Raw genomic sequence first — 21136 nt, 5'->3', positions numbered from 1 at the left:
TGGTCGCTGATCCTGTCCTGGTCAACACGCACCTACTGCTTCTTTGGGCCCGGAGGTGGCCTGAGAAGAGGTTCCTTCCCATTCAGGCCAGGGTGTCCCTGCTCTGTCTAACCCCAGGAGGAGTCCAGCAGTTTCAGGCCAGGGGCCCAGTTCTCTCTTTCCTCAATATCCAGAAATCCAGGTCTCCAGCCCACTTCTCCCCCAGGACCTAGATGTCTGGGCCCCTAGCGTCCTCATTCCCTACCCTCCAGGAGTTTGAAACCTCAGCGCGTCTTCTCAGCCCTGGAATGTGGGTCCCCTCCTCCCTCAGACCCAGGAGTCCAAGCCCCCAGCCCCCTTCTCCATCAGATCCAAGAGTCTAGGCCTGCAGGTCCCTCCTCTCTCACTTCTGAGGAGTTGGGCCCCCACTATCCTCAGAGTGGACCTGAAGAGTCCATCCATGTCCCTCCATATGTGGTCCTCCATTCTGTCCAGTGCCCTTGAGGCGCTCAGCTGCTGGGGTCTACAGGAAGCAGAGCACCATGAATGACCGAAACAGCCGGAGGCGGACAAGTGAGGAAGCTGGGTCCCCTTTCCCATTCTTGGTTTGCCTATCCCTGCCACCCCTTCCCTGGGGTTACTGTTTGTGGGGTGGTCCCAGGAGCCCGGGGACTTCCCTGGGGTGACCCGGGGCCTCTCCTCTCCAGTGAAGAAGGACGATGAGGCCTTCGAGATCTCCATCCCCTTCGATGAGGCGCCCCACCTAGACTCACAGATCTTTTACAGTCTGAGCCCCTCTCAGGGAAACTTCGAGGGTGAGCTGAGGTGGGCACGGAGGGACTGGAGTTAGCTGGGGTGCCAGGCCCCCAAGTCCTGGGGTGTGACCTGGGTCCCTGATGTTCCTAGAGCTTCCGGAGGCTGCGTCCCCCACCCTGGCCCTGATGAACAGTGTCAAGGCCCAGCTACACATGGCCCTGGAGAGGAACTCATGGTTGCAGAAGCGCATTGAGGACCTGGAGGAAGAGAGGGACTTCTTGAGGTGTCAGCTGGACAAGTTCATCTCCTCTGCCCGGATGGATGCAGGTGTGGGGGGTGGAGGGTAGCTGATAGGGTGCCCTCCCTGTTACATTTCTGGGTACTTTGGCATCCAGCTCACCCTGAGTCTTGAAGCCCCACCCTTTGGTTTGATGGAGACCTGGCATCTTGATCCTCTCTGTTATTCCCATGCCTGTTTCAGAGCTCTTAAGTCTAGCTTCCTTTTTGCTTGATGTCCAAGGTCTCCCATCTTCATGTACAGTCTGCTGGGACTCCTCCTGCCTTTCCCGTTGGCTCTCCCAAATCCTGTCAGCTTCAAGCGCAATGACTTCCGTTTCCTCAGCCCACAGTATCTTCAGGGACTCTGAGATCTGGAGTCCAGGTTTATCTCTTCTTGTCTCCTAGTGAGAACCTCCCTTCATCTCCTTGGCCTGGAGGCCCACCCTGGTCCTTTGGGTTTCCTCAGGGGGCCCCTGCCCCTCATCCCAGACTTGTCTTCTCAAGGATCCAAGAATCCAAACATCTAGTCTCCTCCAGCCACCCAGTTTGACTCCTCAGGGGACTTATCTTCCCACCTACTCTGACCCATACCTTGGTTAACTAATACTTCTTCCCCATCAAAGATGTTAAATTCTTGCTGGTGGATTTATCCCCTTCCCTAGTGGTACATCTTTGGATGAGGATCTCAGCATGTGTAGTATCCCAAATCCTGCCTCAGTGTTCCGGGCAACCCCCACCCCCTTACCTTGCTCTGCTTTAATTCATTACCAGTAGTAGCCCACTGAGCTTCCACGGCTGATATTCAAGCTGCCCTAAGGTCTAGTTAGTTCACAATAAGCATTTCCTCTGATTGGAAGGACCCTGTGCCTGGTTTGCTAATAGATTTTGAACACTAACCCATCCCCTTCCACAGGCAGTCAGGGCTTCCTTTTGCCAATTCTTCAGCCCACGTCTTGGAGAACCCAGCCTCTACCCCTCTGCCCCACGTGCAGCTCCCAGCTGGTTCCCTTGCAAGCTCCCTGTCTGGTAAGACCTCTCAAAGGCTCCCACATCCCTCTCTGTGAATTCAACCCTTCCCACCAGAAGCCTGGGCAAAGGGCCTGTGGCTTTGTCATCTACAATATTGGGGACCCCAGCATCTACGGATCTGGCTGTACCTCTACTCTGGAACCACCTCTGGCCTGGGTTGCCGTAACCTACCACTGTTTCTCCACACTGATGGTTCCATCCAGGCAACTCAACTCCTTCCCCTAATGGTTGAGCTCAGGGGCCTCCGGATTTCTCAGTGGGGGCCCCAGCACCAGACCTCTCCCCAAATCTGCCTTGGTAGGACCCTGTGGCTGAGTCTCAGCTGGCTCCCTCTGTCCCACCACACCCAGAGCCCCTGATTTCTCTAGGGGTCTGACACTGCCCCAGCCTTGTTTGCCTCCTGGGTTTCCATACTTCACTCTCTGGAGGTCCCACTCAGTCTCCAGAAAAATCCTCCTCCCCTATGGGAAGCCCATATAGTCACACAACCTCCTGAGGTCGCTGATCCTGTCCTGGTCAACTCGGTCCCCTCCCCCAGACCTCTTGCCATCAACTTTAGGAGGCTGCTGAGCTTCCTCAACCCAGGACCCTAGGAAAATGTTCCCGCCTATGATCAGCTCCTCTAGATCCCAGCAGGTTCTACTCTTGTTCAGCCACTGCCAGCATCTAGACTGCACTCCTAGTTCATCTGTCTTATTGGGGGCCCATCCCTGGTTGGTGGCTACAGTTTTGGGGACTTCAGCCTCTCATCCTGGGGACCTGGCCTCTATGAACCCAGGCCCTCTTTTTCCCTTGGGGTCTTGGATTGATATCTGGTCCCACAGTTCATGTGTATGTTTCTCTCTCCCCAGAGGACCACTGCCGGATGAAGCCTGGGCCCCGGCGGATTGAGGGGGACAGCCGGGGTGGGGTTGGGGGCGAGGCTTCAGACCCTGAGTCGGCAGCTTCCTCACTTAGTGGAGTGTCTGAAGAAGGCAGCGCCAACGAGAGAAAGAGGCAGAAGCAGAAGGGAGGTGCCAGTCGGAGGCGTTTTGGGAAGCCCAAGACCCGGGAGAGGCAGCGGGGTGAGTGGGGTGCATGAGGTTGAAGTGTGGAGGGGTCTGGGCCATGGATTTGCTGTGTGACCTCCACAGACGCCTGCCCTTCTCCTTTCCAAGCTTCAGTCTCATCTGTAAGAAAACCAGCTTTGACATGTGGTCCTGGGTTTACTTTCTTTAAATTTTGGTTCGCCCTCACTGGCAGAGTCACCTTGGGCACCTACCTCCTTAACTCCTGAGGCTCAGTTTCCTCACCAGTAAAAAGGAGGAGGATGTCAGGACCAACTTCATAGGGTGGAGAGAGGCTTGAATAAGTGATTTCACATAAAGTAGAAGGCGGGGGTGGGGTGGGGTGGGGGGGATTATGGCTCAGGTGGGGGCCTGGGATCTCTACCCTTTAACACAATGTCCCAGCTTAGTTTCTCTCCTCATTCTGTTTCTGGGTCTGCCTTCCTCAATTTCTCCCTGTTCCAACTTCTGTTCCATTTTCTCCCATCTCTTTCACCTTCTCCCTATTCTCCATTTTTTTCTCTTATCTCATCTTGCATTGGGCTCCTCATCTGTCTTTGTCCTCCTTCATTTTTTCTTTCCTGTCTCCATTTTCTTTCCTCTGTATGTGCCCCCACCGTATCTGTCTCTCATCCACCATTTTTGCCCTCCTGTTCCTATTTGGCCTCCTCCATATCTCTGGCACTCACCCCTACGTGTGTCTGTCTCTTTCTCCTATGTCTGTCTTTCTGTCTCACCTTTTGTTTCCCCCATGTCTGTCTCTCTGTGTCCCCCATGTCTCTCTCCCCACCACCATGTGTCTTTGTCCCCCGTCCCCGCCTTGGCCCCACAGTAAAGGATGCAGACGGGGTCCTCTGCCGCTACAAGAAGATCCTGGGCACCTTCCAGAAGCTGAAGAGCATGTCTCGGGCCTTTGAACACCACCGCGTGGACCGGAACACAGTGGCTCTGACCACGCCCATTGCGGAACTGCTCATCGTAGCCCCTGAGAAGCTCGCCGAGGTGGGAGAGTTCGACCCCTCCAAGGAGCGCCTGCTCGAGTACTCTCGCCGTTGCTTCCTGGCTCTGGACGAGGAGACGCTCAAGAAGGTGCAGGCCCTCAAGAAGAGCAAGCTGCTGCTCCCCATCACCTACCGTTTCAAGCGATGATCCCGCCCCTTCCTCCCTCCTCCACCCTGCCCAGCTCCGGGGCCTGTGTGCATGAGTGGGGTGCTCCTCCCAGGCTTCCCCACAGGGTGGGCAGTGTCTCTGTGTGTGTCCCCCTCCTCCTGCAGATCCCCGTTCCCACCCTGAGTTCCCTTGTGTATAGATCTGTCCCCTTTTACCCCTCACAGTCTTATCTAGCATCCTTCTCTTCCTCATTCCTTGGGTTGTGGGGGGTGGGATGGGGGTGTCTAACTTATCCGGGCTACCAAGAACTACTGCCCAGAGGCCGGTTGCTTCCCTTTCCGAAACACCTGCGTCTCTGCTTCCACTTAGGCTGCAGCCGCCCTACCCTCACCTGGCCTCTTCCTCCTGGGAAAACCACGAGGCCCTCTCTCTCTGGGGCCTGGGAGGGGAGTACTGTATATACCCCATCTCCACCCCCAACTCCGAGGAGACGCTGGCCCGCCCTACTTCCCCGGCCAGGAGCTGTCCACCCACATTCTGGGAACTCCCCCATTCCACGTGAGACAGAAAATTATTCAAATAATTTAAATTAAAAAAGGTGAAAATTTGGAATAAATTGGGCCCCGGCCTCTTCCTAGGAGGGGAACTTTGCCTGGGAGGGGGCGGCCGTCGTCACGGTTTCCAGGGAACAGTCAGGGGGGAAGCAGGGAGTTTGGGGAGGATAGGGTGTAATTAGACCCCTGGAGACAGCGGTGGGAGAGGGAGAAGCAGCCGTGCCCGGAGAATCTCGGAGAGAGCAGAGCTCCGGAAAACAGGCGTGGACACTACCCTCGGGCCTATCGGCCTAGAGAGAGGCGTGGCGACAGGAGGCGAAACTCACGACCTGCAGTGGAGGCCACCGGGGGACCAGAAGATGTCTGGACGAGTGCTTCTGCCGACCCACCAGGGGGCGGTAATAGGAGATTACCATCTCCCGGAAGTGGTATTTCCACCGCCTCCTGCACTTCTGCGACAGGAGGGGCGCGAGACCGCTTACGCGGTTGCCAAGGCAACCAGCAGGAAGGCCTTAACCAACGGTCAATAATTCAGCACTTTCACTATAGGAAGGGAAAATTTTGCACACGCGCACTGGGGACTCTTCAACCCGTTCCCACTCCCAGAGCAGAGAGAAACCTCGCTTCCGACCGACTTCTACGCAGGCGCAGAAGCTCGTATCGGCCCCCTCCTCTTCTACCCGGCGCAGGCGCACAAAGTCGCGTTGACAACCTCCGCAGCGGCCGCGCGCACCCTTCACCCTGCTGGCTGATTTTTGTCTCGCGCAAAGCTCTCAGGCCCTCCGCTAGGTCGGCCCTTCTTTTCTTCCACTCACCCCACCGGAGAGCCGAGTGCCCAGAGCTCGGACTCCGCCCCCTTTTCCGTATTCCTTCCCCTGACCCACCTTGCCTCCGTCCTCCCTCCCTTTTCGGTTTCCGAAGCCGAGAGAAGTCGAAACGCCCACGGAAAAAGCCGAAGCTGTCCCTTGTGAGTGAGGCTTTCCCGAAGCGGTGGCGGAAGGAGCCGAAGTTCTCCAAGAGGGGAGGAGTGAACGAGTGGAATCTCCGGGAAGAGCGAAATTTGGAATCGAGCTTAATCTCTGGAGGGGCCAGAGGGCAGGTGCCGGAAACCTTCGAAAAGGGCCAAAGACCGGGACAGTTAAGATTGTCGAAGTGTCCGATTGTTTGGACAGGGCCGGCTGAGAAGAGCGGGGCGAGTCAGCGGAAAGAGCCAAAGACAGACAAAGTTTTTTAAGGAACTTGCATTATGAGGAAGATGCCACAGGCGCAGAAGCTCGTATCGGCCCCCTCCTCTTCTACCCGGCGCAGGCGCACAAAGCCGCGTTGACAACCTCCGCAGCGGCCGCGCGCACCCTTCACCCTGCTGGCTGATTTTTGTCTCGCGCAAAGCTCTCAGGCCCTCCGCTAGGTCGGCCCTTCTTTTCTTCCACTCACCCCACCGGAGAGCCGAGTGCCCAGAGCTCGGACTCCGCCCCCTTTTCCGTATTCCTTCCCCTGACCCACCTTGCCTCCGTCCTCCCTCCCTTTTCGGTTTCCGAAGCCGAGAGAAGTCGAAACGCCCACGGAAAAAGCCGAAGCTGTCCCTTGTGAGTGAGGCTTTCCCGAAGCGGTGGCGGAAGGAGCCGAAGTTCTCCAAGAGGGGAGGAGTGAACGAGTGGAATCTCCGGGAAGAGCGAAATTTGGAATCGAGCTTAATCTCTGGAGGGGCCAGAGGGCAGGTGCCGGAAACCTTCGAAAAGGGCCAAAGACCGGGACAGTTAAGATTGTCGAAGTGTCCGATTGTTTGGACAGGGCCGGCTGAGAAGAGCGGGGCGAGTCAGCGGAAAGAGCCAAAGACAGACGGTTTGGATTGTCGGAAGAAGTCAAACCCTGAGAGGGGGCTGGGCGCAGAGAAACTCGAGGGCCCACGGAAACCGCCGAACGTTGGTGCGCTAATCTCCGAAAAGTTACGGAAACCTGGGAAACCGGCGAAATCCTCGCTTCGGGTTTTTTCGGAAGCAGGCGTAGCCACCGCCGGCCCATCACTTCGTCCACCGTCCGGAAATAGCCGACGCGCTTCGGAGTCAGGCTCGGGGGGTGGAGGAGGGGGTAGCTCACGGGCGGGTGGGCGGAGCCTGGGCGGGTCGGGTCGGGGCGGGCTGCCCAGGGCTTAATTAGGTAGGAGGTGCCTGAGCGCCGGCGGCGGCCGGAAGTAGCCGAAGCCAGCGGCGGAAGTAGCCGAAGCGGTCGGAGCGGGCGGGCGGCAAGGCAAGGCGAGAGCTGCACAGGGCCCTACGCGGCCGCCTCAGCATGTCGGACTTCGACGAGTTCGAGCGGCAGCTCAACGAGAATAAACAAGGTGAGGGCGCCGGGGTCACGGAGCGGCGGTGGGGGCGGCTCCTCGCTTCGCTCCTTATCCCGGCTACTTTTCCCCTCGCTTTCCACCCCCCCGTGCGGCGCGGTGCCCCCTTCTCCGTCCTGCGGCGCGCGCCTCGCTCACGTGACCGTTCCGGCGTTCTGCCGCGCGCGCGGCGAGGGTAAGGGGGTGGCCAGGCGCGGACCCGTGACGCATGCGCGCGGCGGCCTTTTCCCCGCCCCACGTGGTCTCGGCGGAGGCGGTTAGGGAATGGGCGCGAGCCCGCCAGAAGTGCCGTCGCGAATTCTTTATTCTCTTAATTTTCTCTTGGAGATTATTTTAGGTCCCGCAATACCTTCTTTTTTTCTCGCTGCCTTGGCACTTCCGCTTCCGGTCGGGCTTTTGGCTCCCATCTCCACGCCCCCTTTGTTTCCAAAATGGCGGTTCTGAGGTTGGGGCCCTCACGTTCCCCACCTTCACGTGGACGAGGGCAGAGCAATCTCGTGGGGCGCGCGGAGTACCTCTCGCACCCTTTGGCTGATTTTCTATGAGCCCTCCCCAGGGCGTTTTGTCCCGGCCACTGGTCGTGGGGTTCCTCACGTAAAGGCGTTCGACTCCTGTTCCCTTCTAAAAGAGAAAAGCCATGTGCAGTTTTTGAGTGTTCTCCTGCATGCATATATCCTACTTACACGGGGACTTTTCGCGCTCCCAAGAGTCGCGTTATGAAGTGTTTGTCCTATCACTCCCAATCTCAAACTAAATCCTTTGCGATACCAGGTCAGAGCACCTAGACTCAGCCTCATACATTTTCTAAATATAGAGATAAGGGAACTGGCACTAATGGGAAAGGTGGGAGGCAGATACCCTCAGGTGGTGTCGTGGATTGTGGCGGGTCAGAACAATACCCGGGTCATGCTGGTGTTGATCAGTTTAGGAACAAGAATGTTAGAATTGGGAGTCGTTCGACGTTTAAAAAAATTCTTCTTGTCCCTGTATTTCGGCTTGAGAGTGAAGAAATACGAGTAGGGGAAGTTGGGGACTTGAGTCTCTTGGCGCTTGAGGCTTAAACTGCTCATGCTGATACGTGGAGTACATGGGATGGAGTGAGGGCTGAGGAATTCTCCTTTGAACCCAGGCTAGAATTGGATAGGGGAGTGGCTGGATTAGGAAACAGTTCTAGGGGAAGAAGTAACATTTATTGAGTGCCCACGATGTGTCTCATTCTGTTTTAGGTGATCTATCTACTGCCTTAATAAGCATACCTGGGTTCAGATGCCTGCTTTGTTGTTTAGTAGTTGTGTTACTTTAATATTTTTGTATCTTGTTTTTTTTTCACTTGTAAGGTGACCATCATTGTTCTTTTGTCACTGGGTTTTTGAGAGGATTAATAAGGATGATAGTAATGATAGTTGTAGTTAAACTTTGAGCGCTTACTATGTACGAGGTACTTTGCTAAACTCTTTGCACCGTTTTTCTAAGTGGACCCTTGTTACAGCCTTGTGAGGCCAAAATGATTTCCAACCCATGACCAGGGAAGATGAGGGCTCAGAAAGTTTAAAAACTTTCCCAGGTCTCAGCTGGTCAGAGGTAGAGCTGAAATTAAATGGGGTAACATATGTAAAGTGTGTGGCATGTGGCTTGGCATACACTAAGTGCCCAATAAGCGATATCTGTTATTGTGAAATATATTTAGAGAGGAAGTAGAGAGGCAGGTGTTTGGCTCACGTAGAGATGGTGTTAGAATTGGGGAAGGGCAGGGAAAAGTGCTTTCGAAGTGTCATTCTGCCAACTCCTCACAACTCCTGGGTGGGGTAGACATGGTGACTTATGTTTAAAGGAGAGAAAACTTAGTCTTAAGTTTGGCTCACGTAGAGATGGTGTTAGAATTGGGGAAGGGCAGGGAAAAGTGCTTTCGAAGTGTCATTCTGCCAACTCCTTACAACTCCTGGGTGGGGTAGACATGGTGACTTATGTTTAAAGGAGAGAAAACTTAGTCTTAAGGGTTAAGTTGCTTTTGCATGGTTTCATGCAGTTGTTAAGCAGAAAAGCTGATACTGGTACTGAGCTCTGGCTGGCTACAAGGCCAAGTTCCACTAGGCTGTACTGCCAGGTGGAGGTGATTGAGCCGTTCTTGAGGCTCTCACAGATGTGCTGCTCCGGTTTTTCTGGGGTTGACACTGGTGCTGGAAAGTCAGAACCTGAGACCTGACATGGCTCCTGGGTTGGTGGAGCTGCTCTTGCAAGGTGACCATGGTATTTTTAAGTGAAACTCCCTTTTCTGTTCTTATCTGTCCAGCATCCATGTGTGGGAGAGGGTTCTTGCCCTAGGGAAAGCTCTGCCCACATGTCACTCTACCTGTGGGTCTTTGTCTCTGTAGGCCAGCCTCCCTGCATCTCTCCCAGCTTCATTCCCTTCCTTCCTCGGCTATATGTGTGTGCAGGGAATTTCCTTGTCTGTGTCACAGGCAGCTAGCAGATGTCACTGCTTTCTCTGTGTGGGTCCCTCTGTGCCTCCTTGTCAGTTTCAGAGACTTAGCAGGAAAGGCTCTTGGTACTCACAGCCTATCCATCTTATGAGTGTGGAGCCAGACCTCCCAGTGCCCAATGCCATTTGCCCCACTACTCCATTTCCACACTGTTGGCCTGTCTTGTTGACTCTCCTCCTGATTCTGGTCTTTGATTTTTTTTTTTTTTTCTTTTCTGGCTTCTGTGACGACAATTCCATTGTCATTAGTGGTTCTAGCCAGACTCTGGAGTATTTTGCCTGACCCGCATTCAGGAGTATGGCCAGTGCTTCATATTATGGTGTTAAAATTCAGGCTTTACCATTTTCCAGCTGTTTGGCCTTCAGCATGTCGTTATCTCCCTGTGCCTCAGTTTCCTCATCTGTTACTGAAGCCCCCAGCTGTGTTTTTCCAAAGCAATAATGAGGAGTTAGTGCAAATAAAACTATTTCGTGTTGATTCCGCTTGTAGGAAGCATCTTGATGTTTGTTACTAAGATTTTTTCCCTTTCTGGATGCATTTTTTTTGTGAGTGTTAATGGTTCTGTAATTGAGATGCACTTACAAAAAACTCATATGTAATTGTATCAGAAAAATATATATGACAAAACATTGTGGGAGAGGCTCAAGTCCACTTTGACACCCTTTTCTCATTGCCTTTCCTCCTCTTGTCCCCAGAAATTACCACTCTCAAGAAACACATGTTAAACTATATGAATATGATAATATGTTCATCTTTTTTTGTGTGCCTGATGGATAGTTGAGAAATCAGAGTGTCTTTGAATTAAAGAAATATGTACAGTGGTGCTCACAAGCATCCCTCAGTGCCCATGGTTTAACTTCCACTTCAAAGGGCCTGTTTCCCTTCTTCAGAGGGTGAAGGGTCTGATGGGAGCAGAGGTTTTTGTGGTTTTGCTAGCAAAGCCTCCAAGGCAAATGAAGGGAATTGAGGGAGCAGATTGGAGGCTGGGGGAGATACAAGCCTCAGCTCTAGCCTGTCCTGTACTTGGCTTTAAGGCAAAGTGGGGCATCTTTCCCTTTCAGTCTGCAAATTCAGAAAGAGGCCCCTCCCTGCCGGAGGGTGCTCCTGCGTTATTCACCCGATTGGGAAAGGGCTGGCTTGAGTTTCCGTGCTTCCTGGGGGTATCAGATCCTGCCTGGCACCAGACCTCAGGGCCTGATGGTGGGGCTGTGGGTGCCAACTGGTTGCACAGGTCTTTCCTGAGGGGTCGTTGGGTCCCTTCAGGAAAACATCATTGGGTCTCTTGATTCCCCAGCCTCTAGCCCTGCCCCTCTCAGGGACGACCCTGGGGTCAGGCCCCTCAGCCCTCGAGGGGGACCAGGAGCCAGCCTCCTCTGTCTTCTCTGGCTCCCCAGCTCCTCCTGAGCATCCTCAGGTATCTTACTTCCCCGGGGGCATTTCCAGGCCCGTCCCCCTGGTCCCCTCAGGGTCCCCGGACTCAATTGTGGACCCAAGAGGCCTCTTATTACCCTTCCTCCATCGAATCCCTTCCCTTTGGGGGTGGCCTCCCTGGGGCTTAGGGCATAGCCACCAACATGCAGGGTGGGCTGGGTCTGCATCCTTCCTCTGCTCAGCCCACCCCCTTCTCTCACCCTTGCCCAGAGCGAGACAAGGAGAACCGACACCGCAAGCGCAGCCACAGCCGTTCTCGAAGCCGGGACCGCAAACGCCGGAGTCGGAGCCGGGACCGGCGCAATCGAGACCAGCGGAGCACCTCCCGGGACAGGCGGCGACGAAGGTACCAGGGCTCGGGGACCCCCGGCTGGGCCAGCCTGGGAGTGGGGAGTGTTCGCCAGCCCATGGACTGCACTCAGTGGGTAGCCTGTGTGTTTCCGTGCCTGTGCCGTTTGTGGCTCATTCTCTCTTTGTGTATATTTGAGGGAGGGAATCTGCTCTTTGGTCTGTCCTGAATTCACTTTTTTCCCATTTCTAGTGTTTCTTTCATTTTTTCTACCTGTGGTGCTTGTGGGTTGCTGGGGGCAGTTGATTCTTTATCAGGAGATAGGGAATCATTTTTTGCCTTTTCTTTTGCAAGGGGGTGTTCTCTGTCCCTGACTCTGAGGGCCCGTTTCTTCTTTTCTCCTCTTTTTCTGTGGGATTGTCTTTGAGGGGGCTGGTATCTGTGTCCAGTTCCTTTCTTTCCTGCTTCCCAAGAAGAGGGAGTTCTTGGATTGGGGCGGTATCCACAGCCTGGGCTTATTACTTTCTAGCTTAGGGATGTTGGTTTTCTGTTGTTCTAATGCCTCTTCCCTCTCTAGCCTCCCCTCTCTGTTCTCTCTGCCCCTCTTAGGTGAGGAAGGGCGGGATAGGTAGAAGTCCTCCTGCCTCCTCCCATCTCAGTTTCTCCAACTAGAGAGTGGTCTGTCCTGGCCCCTACCTCCTTTCCTCACTTTTTCCTGAGGGTGGGAGTGTTTGGGCGGGGGGAATGGCAGGGCCGAGGGAGGTCTGCTCGCCACTTGTTTGCCTCGGTCCTGCCCCAGCCCTGGGGCTCAGTGCCCTTGGGGGGGAGTGGCATGTGGGGGAGACGAAGGTCCCCAGTCACCCCTCCCCATACCTTTCCCTCCCACCCCCCAGCAAACCTTTGACCAGAGGCGCTAAAGAGGAGCACGGTGGATTGATGTGAGCTTCTCTTCCTGCCCCTTCCACCCTGATGTCCATTCCCTTCACCGCCTCGTGCCCTGTACACCCTGCCCTGCCCACGTCCAACCCTGGCCCGAGCACTGGGGAAGAGTCTTATCTGCCTTGAAACCAGCACCCTCCCCAGGCCTGGGCCTGGCCCTGCCCCAGATCCACTCCCTCCTGGAGAGAGCGGAGCTTAATTGTGGGGGTGTGGGGGTGGGGGCCCCTTCCACCCTGATGTCCATTCCCTTCACCGCCTCGTGCCCTGTACACCCTGCCCTGCCCACGTCCAACCCTGGCCCGAGCACTGGGGAAGAGTCTTATCTGCCTTGAAACCAGCACCCTCCCCAGGCCTGGGCCTGGCCCTGCCCCAGATCCACTCCCTCCTGGAGAGAGCGGAGCTTAATTGTGGGGGTGTGGGGGGTGGGGATCCTGAGGGGGGCTTGCAGGCCCACTGTTGGTCAGACTGAGGGTTCCCTGCCCCGCTTTCCCCTCCCCGCTTCCCCAGTCGTTCCCCCCGCCATGAGAAGAAGAAGAAGGTCCGTAAATACTGGGACGTGCCACCACCTGGCTTTGAGCACATTACTCCGATGCAGTACAAGGCCATGCAAGGTAGGCCCTTTCCACCCCTGGCTGCTCCTGAGGGTGGAGGGGGCAGGAGGGTGACTTGAGATTTCCTCCATCATTTGCTCTCCTGTGTGTGTGCTTTGGGGGGTGAAGTTGAGGAATCAGGTGGAGGATCCCATCCCTGGGGCCCTTTTGATGCCCCTGCTTGAGGAGATGATCTGAGACACCTGAGGTTGAGTGGGGGAGGAGGCCATTATCTGGATGCCCTTAGGAGAGGAGGCTTTTTAGGAGCAGCAGTTACTGGGTAGGGGGATCTGATGCTGTGGGAGAGGGTGTGGTGGTGATTCTGGAGAGTGCTGCTGCTGAGTGTGTTGAGAGCTTGGAGGAGCATTCAGCTCTGAGGAGGGGGGGTTCTCAGGGTATGTGGTGGGTGGTCCTTGAGCTCTGGCCAAGGGTTGCCTAGATGTGGTTTAATCCTGTTCCCATCCCTTTTCAAGCTGCTGGTCAGATTCCAGCTACTGCCCTCCTCCCCACCATGACCCCTGATGGTCTGGCCGTGACCCCGACGCCGGTGCCCGTGGTCGGGAGCCAGATGACCAGACAGGCTCGGCGCCTCTACGTGGGCAACATTCCTTTTGGCATCACTGAGGTACTGCCCTTCCCCTGCCCATATCCTCTCCCCAATTTCCCCACCCCTTCTCCCCTTCCCTTCATTCCCTTCCCCCAACCTGCACGGGTCAGACTCTGCTCCTGCAAGACCCCCCGGCCCCCTCCCAGATGGACCGATGGAGTTGAGCCAGCCAGGGGCCGGGCTGGGGGTGGCCCTCTCCCTCCTTCCTCTTCCCCTCTCCCGTCTCCCCTCCCCTCAACCTCCTCCAGCAACCCAGGGCTCAAGCACACACATAACGTACCTACCTACTAACCTACGTGTTGGAGAGAGACAGAGAGGGAGACTCGGGGACACACACAAACACACACATGCGCACACGCACGCTCCCCTCCTCAGTTTTTTTCTGGTACACCTCTCGTTCTCTGCCGCCTGTCCCCCATCCTCTCCCCGACATCCCTCCCATGGTCGCTGCTCTTTTATTTTTGATCGCCCCGACCTCCTGCCCCCACCTTCCCCACCGCTCCTCTCCCCCTCCCCCTCTCCCCCACCCCTTCCCGTGGCACCCCCTGAGAATCCCGAGATCAAAGAGTTGTTTCCATTTCTCTTTAAAGTGAAATATTGTGGGGCTGAGATCCCTCGTAGCAACAAAAAGTTTGCTACCATCGTCGAAGGCAAGTAAGGTCCATTCTGACTTTCTCATCCTGCACTTTGCTACATTTGATAAACCAGCCCCCGGACTCCAGGGCCAGATCCCTCCACATCACTCTTTTCTCCTCCCCTCCCATCCCCGCCCCTTCCTTTCCCCACTCCTTCCTTCTTCCCCACTCCTTCCTTCTCTCCTGCCCCCTGCACTCTGGACCTCCTTCTCCTTGCTCTGTCTCTGTCCTGGTCTTTGTCCTGTTTTCCCTTTGCTTGTCTCTTTCTCTGTTCCTGCATGCTGCTTCCTGTCTACTTTTCCTACCATTTTCTTTATTTTTGTCTCCATTGGGTGTGTCTGTCTGCCTGTGTGTTCTGTTTCCTTGTTTTCTCTGTTTTATGTTTTATTTTTTATCCCTTGTCACGGTTTTCTCTATCTTTTCTTGAACTCTCTCCTTTTCCCCTGATTGCCGGGGCCCCCTGTGGCTCTCACCCCGTATCCTTCCTGTCACTGTTCATTTGCTCCCATTTCCTGTCCCTTGCTGTCTCTTGCTCCTTGCTTTCTGCCCTTTTCTCTCATTTACTTCTTGCTTTTGCTCCTTCTATTGACTTCTACACCCCACACCCATATTTCACTGTTTCCTCCCCTCCCCTTTCTCCCTCCCCTTGTCCCTTCCCCCTTATCCCCAAACCCCTCTGTGTCTCCCTCTCTCACCCTTCCCCTCCTCTCTCCACCTCCCTTCCCCGGCCCCCCCCTGTCTCCTATTCCCTCTGCAGGAGGCTATGATGGATTTCTTCAATGCCCAGATGCGCTTGGGGGGGCTGACCCAGGCCCCTGGCAACCCCGTCTTGGCTGTGCAGATTAACCAAGACAAGAATTTTGCCTTTTTGGAGGTGAGCTGGGCAAGTGATGGGGTCAGGAAAGTGTGTGGTATGAGGACCTGTTTCTTGGTCCCTTTGTGTGTTGTGCTTCCCGGCACCTCCTGTTTTCACTGTGCATCCTGCAGTTAGTTCTCTTCCTGGTTGCTGAAGCGAGCTCAGTAAAAGCTCTGCAAATCTGATCCTGCCTCCCACCTTCCCTTTGCTCTCCATGTGGCCTGGGAGGCCTGTTTGGCCTCTGCAGACCTCTTTGGCCTTGTCCAGACCATTTGGGCCCAGTCCTCTGCTCTGGCCACACTGGTCTTCCCAGAGTACAACCATACTCCTGCCCCGTCTTGTTGTGGTTGTTTACCCCAGCTAGCTAATGGTACTAACTAACCTTCCCTGTCAGTGTTTTTCGAATTGTTTGGTAAAGAACCCTGAATTTTAACTTTCAACTCTTGGTAGATTAATACTCTTGCAAAATACAATATAGATGTTGAAGTGATGTTAGATTTCTGTAAAGGTTTCTAAAGGTGCTCTCTCAGTCTCTATACATGCCTCATGTGGTCCACTTTGAGTTGCACTGCTCCAGATTTGAGCTTAAATGTCACCTTATTAGAAAATCTTTAATGCCATCACCTACCTCTCCAATTAACTTCCCTGTGGCATTTTCTCTCAGTATTTTGTCCATTTTCAGCATTGTTGCAGCTTGCTGTTGTGTGTTTGCCTCTGCGTTTGTGTTGGGTACTGGTGTTTTTACTCAGTAGAGTATGAGCTCCTGGAAGCAGGGACATGTCTATTGTTCTCCCAGTGCCCAGAAAAGGGCCTGGGATGTATTTGTTCACAGGAGTGAATGGGAAGAGGAAATCCTGATGACAGAGCAACAGGGACTGGGGGCTGTATTAGTCCCTGACTCCCCCCACCCCCTTCTTTTTTTCAGTTCCGCTCAGTGGACGAGACTACCCAGGCCATGGCCTTTGATGGCATCATCTTCCAGGGCCAGTCACTGAAGATCCGCAGGCCTCACGACTACCAGCCACTGCCTGGCATGTCGGAGAACCCCTCTGTCTATGTGCCTGGTGAGTGGGGGATCCATTGAGGGCTTGCTTCTCCCACAGCCCCACTGTTTTCTTCTTTAGCCCAGCTGGAGCCACTTAGAAAGCTGTGTAAGTTCTTGGGAATGTATGTCTTCTGACTGCCTCCCCCAATCTCTGTGAGTTGGGTATTCTCCCTGCATGGCAGAGGTGGTGCCTGGGTCCCAGAGAGGGTGAGCTGTGATCTGCTTGAGGATGTACAGCTGGTAAGTGGCAGAGTCAGGACCAGACTAAAGGTGCTGAGGAAAGTGAAGGTGTTGGGTTCCGGGCCTCATTCCTGGCTGTGGGACCTCAGAAGGTTCAGTATGTGCATGTCTGTGCACGTGTGTGTCAGCAGGCGTCATCAGAGCCCACAGTGTATGTGGTCTGGTACCTGAGTATTCACTCATGTCTTGTCTCCCAGCATTTGGCTTGAATTCTGTGTTCTGGGCCCTACTCAGTCTTTTTAAGAAAAAGAAAAAAAAAAAAAAAGGAGATGGAAACAAGGAGCAGGAAGAGCCAGAGGCTATGATCTTTCAATTTGTGAATTAGGCCTAGCCCTGAGCCCCTGCCCTGCACCAGGTATCCCCCTCAAGGGTCAGCGTTGAGTCTGACCCTGCCCACTCCTTCAGTGGGATTTAACTGTACCAGGCCTAGCAGTCAGTGCTAGGGACATAGAAGGCTCCTGCCCAGCAGGAGGTGACACTATTTGTAGAGCTTAAGAAAAGATTGCTCTGGTTGTTTGGGGTCCAGGGTGGTCTTCAGCGGGGAGGTGAGGCCATAGAACTGAGTTCCAAAGGTGAGAGATGAGAACCAGGTGACACCTTTGGGAGACAACAGGTGTGTGGGGCAGGGAGGATCCCAACAGCTTGTGTGTTTGTGGGGAATTTGCTCATCATGTCAGGAGCTAAGGTGGTTAGGGCCTTGACTTGGAATGACGGAACCAATCTGTGACCTTGAATAGGTTGTTTTCTCCTGCTTCAGGTGGTGCTTCTGAAAAGAGGTTAAGGGTACTTCTCTGAGGAGTTAACTTTCACAACTGAGTGTATGCAAAGCTTACCGGTGGTTAGGGCCTTGACTTGGAATGACGGAACCAATCTGTGACCTTGAATAGGTTGTTTTCTCCTGCTTCAGGTGGTGCTTCTGAAGAGAGGTTAAGGGTACTTCTCTGAGGAGTTAACTTTCACAACTGAGTGTATGCAAAGCTTACCATGCATTGGGCCTGAGGAGTCAGGCAGGCCTGGGCTGGAACCCAGACCCGTCTATCCCTTCATGCCTCCTCATCCTCCTTTGCACCTTGGGGAAATGCAATGCCTCCTTTCCGGTTGGGGGTATGCGGGGTGCGCAGTGAACCCTGGGGTGTAGGACAGCGGGTTAGGGATCTGTTGCCAGGCTGAGGGGCTCAGTTCTGTTCTGAGGAAAGTAGGGTGCTCTGGCAGAGACTGAGCCGAGGATGACATAGTGATGGCAGCAGCCGTTGAGCTCCTCTGACAGTGCTCATGTGGGCTGAGCTAAGCCAGCCTGCCCACTATGTGAGGTGGGGTATTTCCCCATCATACAGATGAGGAAAGGACGTTGGGGCGGTGGGACCAGATCCTTGCTGGGTGTTGAGCTTAAGTCCATCTCTAACCCACACTATGTCTGCTCCACCTGTGATGCTCTCATTTGCGATCCCTGCAGAGTCAGTTTGGCTTCCTATTTCCTGCTTGACTCTTGGAACATCCCTGCTATGTGCGGCTTATTTATCTCATTGACTAGAGGAACATGAGGCTCTGAGAAGATTTCTTTGTAGTTGTCATGTAACAGTGGCTCATGTTGTCACTGACTAGTGACACTCACCAGTGCTTGTCTGAGCCAGGTTGGCCCTGCCCTGCCATTGGCAGTTAGTCCAGCAAACACCCCAGCTGTGGGAGCTCCTGTGCTGTCCTCAGGCCCGGTATTAAGTACACACTTGGCATGAATTGTTCTCACGCACATGGTCTATGTGGGGGGTGGTAGTGTTCTTCTTGTTCTGCACATGGAGACACTGAGGACTGAGAAGCCTCCCATGGCACAACCACAACTTGAACCCAGAGTCCCCGATTTTTGTGCCCTCAGTCCCGTGCTGCCTCCCTGAGATACAACACAGCTGTTACAGAGCCTGGGCTCAAGGCCTGGCTGCTGGGGTGACCCACTGTGTTGCTCAGCTGCCCAAGGGGCCCTAGGCGGAGCCCTGAGCCTGCTGAACTGCCTGTGAAGAGTCATGGTGTAGTGTGGACTTTGGAGGCTGCCTTTTTCTTGCCTTTGTGACTTCAGTCTGTGCCTCCATATTCTTCTTCTGTATTGTACATAGGACTTTTTTTTTTTTTTTTTAAAAAGATGACCGGCAAGGGGATCTCAACCCTTGGCTTGGTGTTGTCAGCACCACGCTCAGCCAGTGAGCTAACCGGCCATCCCTATATAGGATCCGAACCCGCAGCCTTGGTGTTATCAGCACCGCACTCTCCCGAGTGAGCCACGGGCCGGCCCTTACATAGGACTTTTATAAGGTAATAGATTTAAAGAGTTTGACATGGTACCTGGCCTGTGGTGAATATGCAGTATGTGTTCCACTCCCAGGATGCGTCTGCTTGTCCTGGTGGCTCACAAACTGGGTCTCCTGTGGTATGCATGACCCCACTTTGCTGGGGCTCAGCTCTGGCAGTCAGAGTGGCTGGATTGGTGCCTGCAGTTCTACAGGGATAGCGTTAGCATGGGCTGAATGGGCTGGGGTGGGTGGCGGGAGAGGGTGCATTGGGGCAGATGTGACCCTGGAGGGTGGATGGGCGCTTCCCCTTCTTCCACAGGCACAGTGGCTCAGTGTGACTCTTTCCCATTCTTCGTCTTGTTTGTTCCTTCCCAAGATCGGGATGGAGGTGGGATGGGGCCACTCCCACTTGGTGGAAGGAGGCTGCAGAGGAAGGAGAGACCACACAGCTGGGCTTTATGAGTCTGGCTGGATTGGTGCTGAGGCCTAACATAGCTTACTTCTGATGGGATGGCTCCAAGAATCAAGTGATAACATTTTCAAAGCCTGTGGAATGTCAGGTTGAACTATCAGGCAGGCACTTGTCAGTGGGTCCAGAGTTCAGTGTAGAGGGGCAGGGCTGGGGGCTATAAAACTCACACAGAAGATAATGACCACACTGTGACATTTCAGTCTTCATGGATGCTGCAGAGAGTATCCTGGAATCAACCAGTAGTTATCACTGGGATAACAGCTGATACTGAGGACACTGTTCTGAGAACCTTAGCAGCCTCTCAGCTGCTTGTCATGTTACCCATTGTGAGGGTGGATGCACCCCTGAAGTATGACATGACCTGAGGCCAAGGAATAACCTGTTCTCCTGAATACAGGACTGAAGGGAAAGGACTGAGGGATTTAATGGGAAACTTACCTGGTCAGTTGTCAGTGAAGGGCTCTTGAGTCCTGAGGAGTGAAGAAGGGGTGTGTCGTTACTCACCAGTAGGTACAGGGCCAAGGTGACCTGCCAGGGTCACACAGCAGCAGGTGGCAGATTTGGGGTGTGAATGCAGGTCTTCGTGCTCTCAGGGCATCCTGGGGGATGCTAGTTTGAGGTTCCTGTGAGGCTGGATGTGTCTGGGGGAAATAGTGCTTTCTCTTAATGGGGAGCTGTGGCATGCTATTTCTCATGTTCTTCAGGCTGAAGTGGATGCATGGACTAGAGGAATGTGTGGTGTGTCCCCCACCTCACCCCCATAAGGCAGGGAGTGTCTTGATCAAGGCCCCTTAGGGGCTTACTCTATAGACCTTCCCGAGTATTGGGGAGATAATCTTATACTGGAATTGAATTCCTTTTTTTCCCTCTCCCTGTAGGAGTTGTGTCCACTGTGGTCCCTGACTCTGCCCACAAGCTGTTCATTGGGGGCTTACCCAACTACCTGAATGATGACCAGGTAAACCTCTTTTACTCCTTCCCAGCCCTTCCCCACATCAGCCTTAACCCAGCCATGATGGGTTCTTGGCTCGTTGCAGGTAAAAGAGCTGCTGACATCGTTTGGGCCTCTCAAGGCCTTCAACCTGGTCAAGGACAGTGCCACAGGGCTCTCCAAGGGCTACGCCTTCTGTGAGTACGTGGACATCAACGTCACAGATCAGGTGAGTCCTGAGTCCCTGACCATTTGCTGTGTCTGCCCTTCCTACCCTGCACTGTTTCCAAGCTGAGGTCTTCCTTCCTCAGGGGTGGGGTGGGAGGCGGCCAGCCTGGAGCAGTGTCCTGTGTGGGGCTTGTCCCTTTTACCTTGGTTTTGGCTGTTTCTAAGCTTTCAGCCCCTTTTCCCTTACCCTCTTCCCCCACTAGTGCCCCGTTTTGGGGGAGGCATTGGGCTCCTGGCTCCTGACTCGTACCTCTCCCCTGCACCCCCTCCTACCCTCATCCTCCAAACACAGGCTATCGCAGGGCTGAATGGGATGCAGCTGGGGGATAAGAAGCTGCTTGTCCAGAGGGCGAGTGTGGGAGCCAAGAATGCCACGCTGGTGAGCCCCCCGGCACGTCATCTTCCATTGGCTAGAGGGACCCTGGGGGTGGGAAGGGGCTGGCTGGGGGTAAGTTCTCCTAAGCTCTGCTGCAGCTTTCATGGGAAGGGTTTGAGGGACATTTAGGGGCAGTGCTGGGGACTGGAATGCATAGGTGTTCAAGTGGAGGGACAGTCTTTCCCCTGGGTGGGTGTCTGAGGGGCACAGGCTTGAGTGGAGGGAGGCTGGTCATGGCCCCCCATGACACCCCCACCTCCTCTCTGGCCCCACAGAGCACCATCAACCAGACACCTGTGACCCTGCAAGTACCAGGCCTGATGAGCTCCCAGGTGCAGATGGGCGGCCACCCGACTGAGGTCCTGTGCCTCATGAACATGGTGCTGCCCGAGGAGCTGCTGGATGACGAGGAGTACGAAGAGATTGTGGAGGATGTGCGTGATGAGTGCAGCAAGTACGGGCTTGTCAAGTCCATTGAGATCCCCCGGCCTGTGGATGGCGTTGAGGTGCCCGGCTGTGGAAAGGTCAGGGCGCCCTGGGCTTGGCATGCTTCTCTTCACCTCTCCCCCTTCTCCCCCTCTCTCCCCTCCCCCTGCCCCTTCTCCCCCCCTCTCCCCTCCCCCTCCCGTAATAACTTCGTATAG

General features: G+C 54.5%; 2 protein-coding genes across 5 annotated transcripts in view; both read left to right on the top strand.

The window, feature by feature from the left end:
- CCDC106 (coiled-coil domain containing 106) overlaps positions 1–4815 on the top strand; it is a 5354-nt gene extending 539 nt beyond the window's left edge. Inside the window, exons 2-6 of one of the 3 annotated variants that reach the window (XM_008582212.1) lie at positions 475–552; positions 687–794; positions 886–1062; positions 2895–3107; positions 3922–4815. In XM_008582212.1, coding sequence (XP_008580434.1) covers positions 522–552; positions 687–794; positions 886–1062; positions 2895–3107; positions 3922–4238 — 846 coding nt within the window. In that variant the 5' untranslated portion in view covers positions 475–521 and the 3' untranslated portion in view covers positions 4239–4815. Of the gene's footprint in view, positions 1–417; positions 553–686; positions 795–885; positions 1063–2894; positions 3108–3921 lie in introns of all 3 variants that reach the window. The other 2 variants (XM_008582211.1, XM_008582213.1) reach the window with 2 other exon arrangements.
- A 1927-nt stretch (positions 4816–6742) lies between these two features.
- Positions 6743–21136, top strand: part of U2AF2 (U2 small nuclear RNA auxiliary factor 2) — an 18482-nt gene continuing 4088 nt past the window's right edge. The window contains exons 1-11 of one of the 2 annotated variants that reach the window (XM_008582209.1): positions 6743–7091; positions 11216–11351; positions 12188–12232; positions 12741–12844; positions 13297–13448; positions 14823–14939; positions 15847–15985; positions 19836–19915; positions 19995–20117; positions 20409–20507; positions 20768–21016. In XM_008582209.1, the coding sequence (XP_008580431.1) occupies positions 7043–7091; positions 11216–11351; positions 12188–12232; positions 12741–12844; positions 13297–13448; positions 14823–14939; positions 15847–15985; positions 19836–19915; positions 19995–20117; positions 20409–20507; positions 20768–21016 (1293 nt within the window). In that variant the 5' untranslated portion in view covers positions 6743–7042. The remainder of the gene's footprint in view (positions 7092–11215; positions 11352–12187; positions 12233–12740; positions 12845–13296; positions 13449–14822; positions 14940–15846; positions 15986–19835; positions 19916–19994; positions 20118–20408; positions 20508–20767; positions 21017–21136) is intronic. The other variant, XM_008582210.1, reaches the window with a different exon arrangement.

The sequence above is a fragment of the Galeopterus variegatus genome, unplaced genomic scaffold, assembly GCF_000696425.1.
Source record: "Galeopterus variegatus unplaced genomic scaffold, G_variegatus-3.0.2 Scaffold2545, whole genome shotgun sequence".
NCBI lineage: Eukaryota > Metazoa > Chordata > Mammalia > Dermoptera > Cynocephalidae > Galeopterus > Galeopterus variegatus.
Note: the sequence above shows the minus strand (reverse complement) of the source record. Positions and strands in the feature narration are given on the sequence as shown.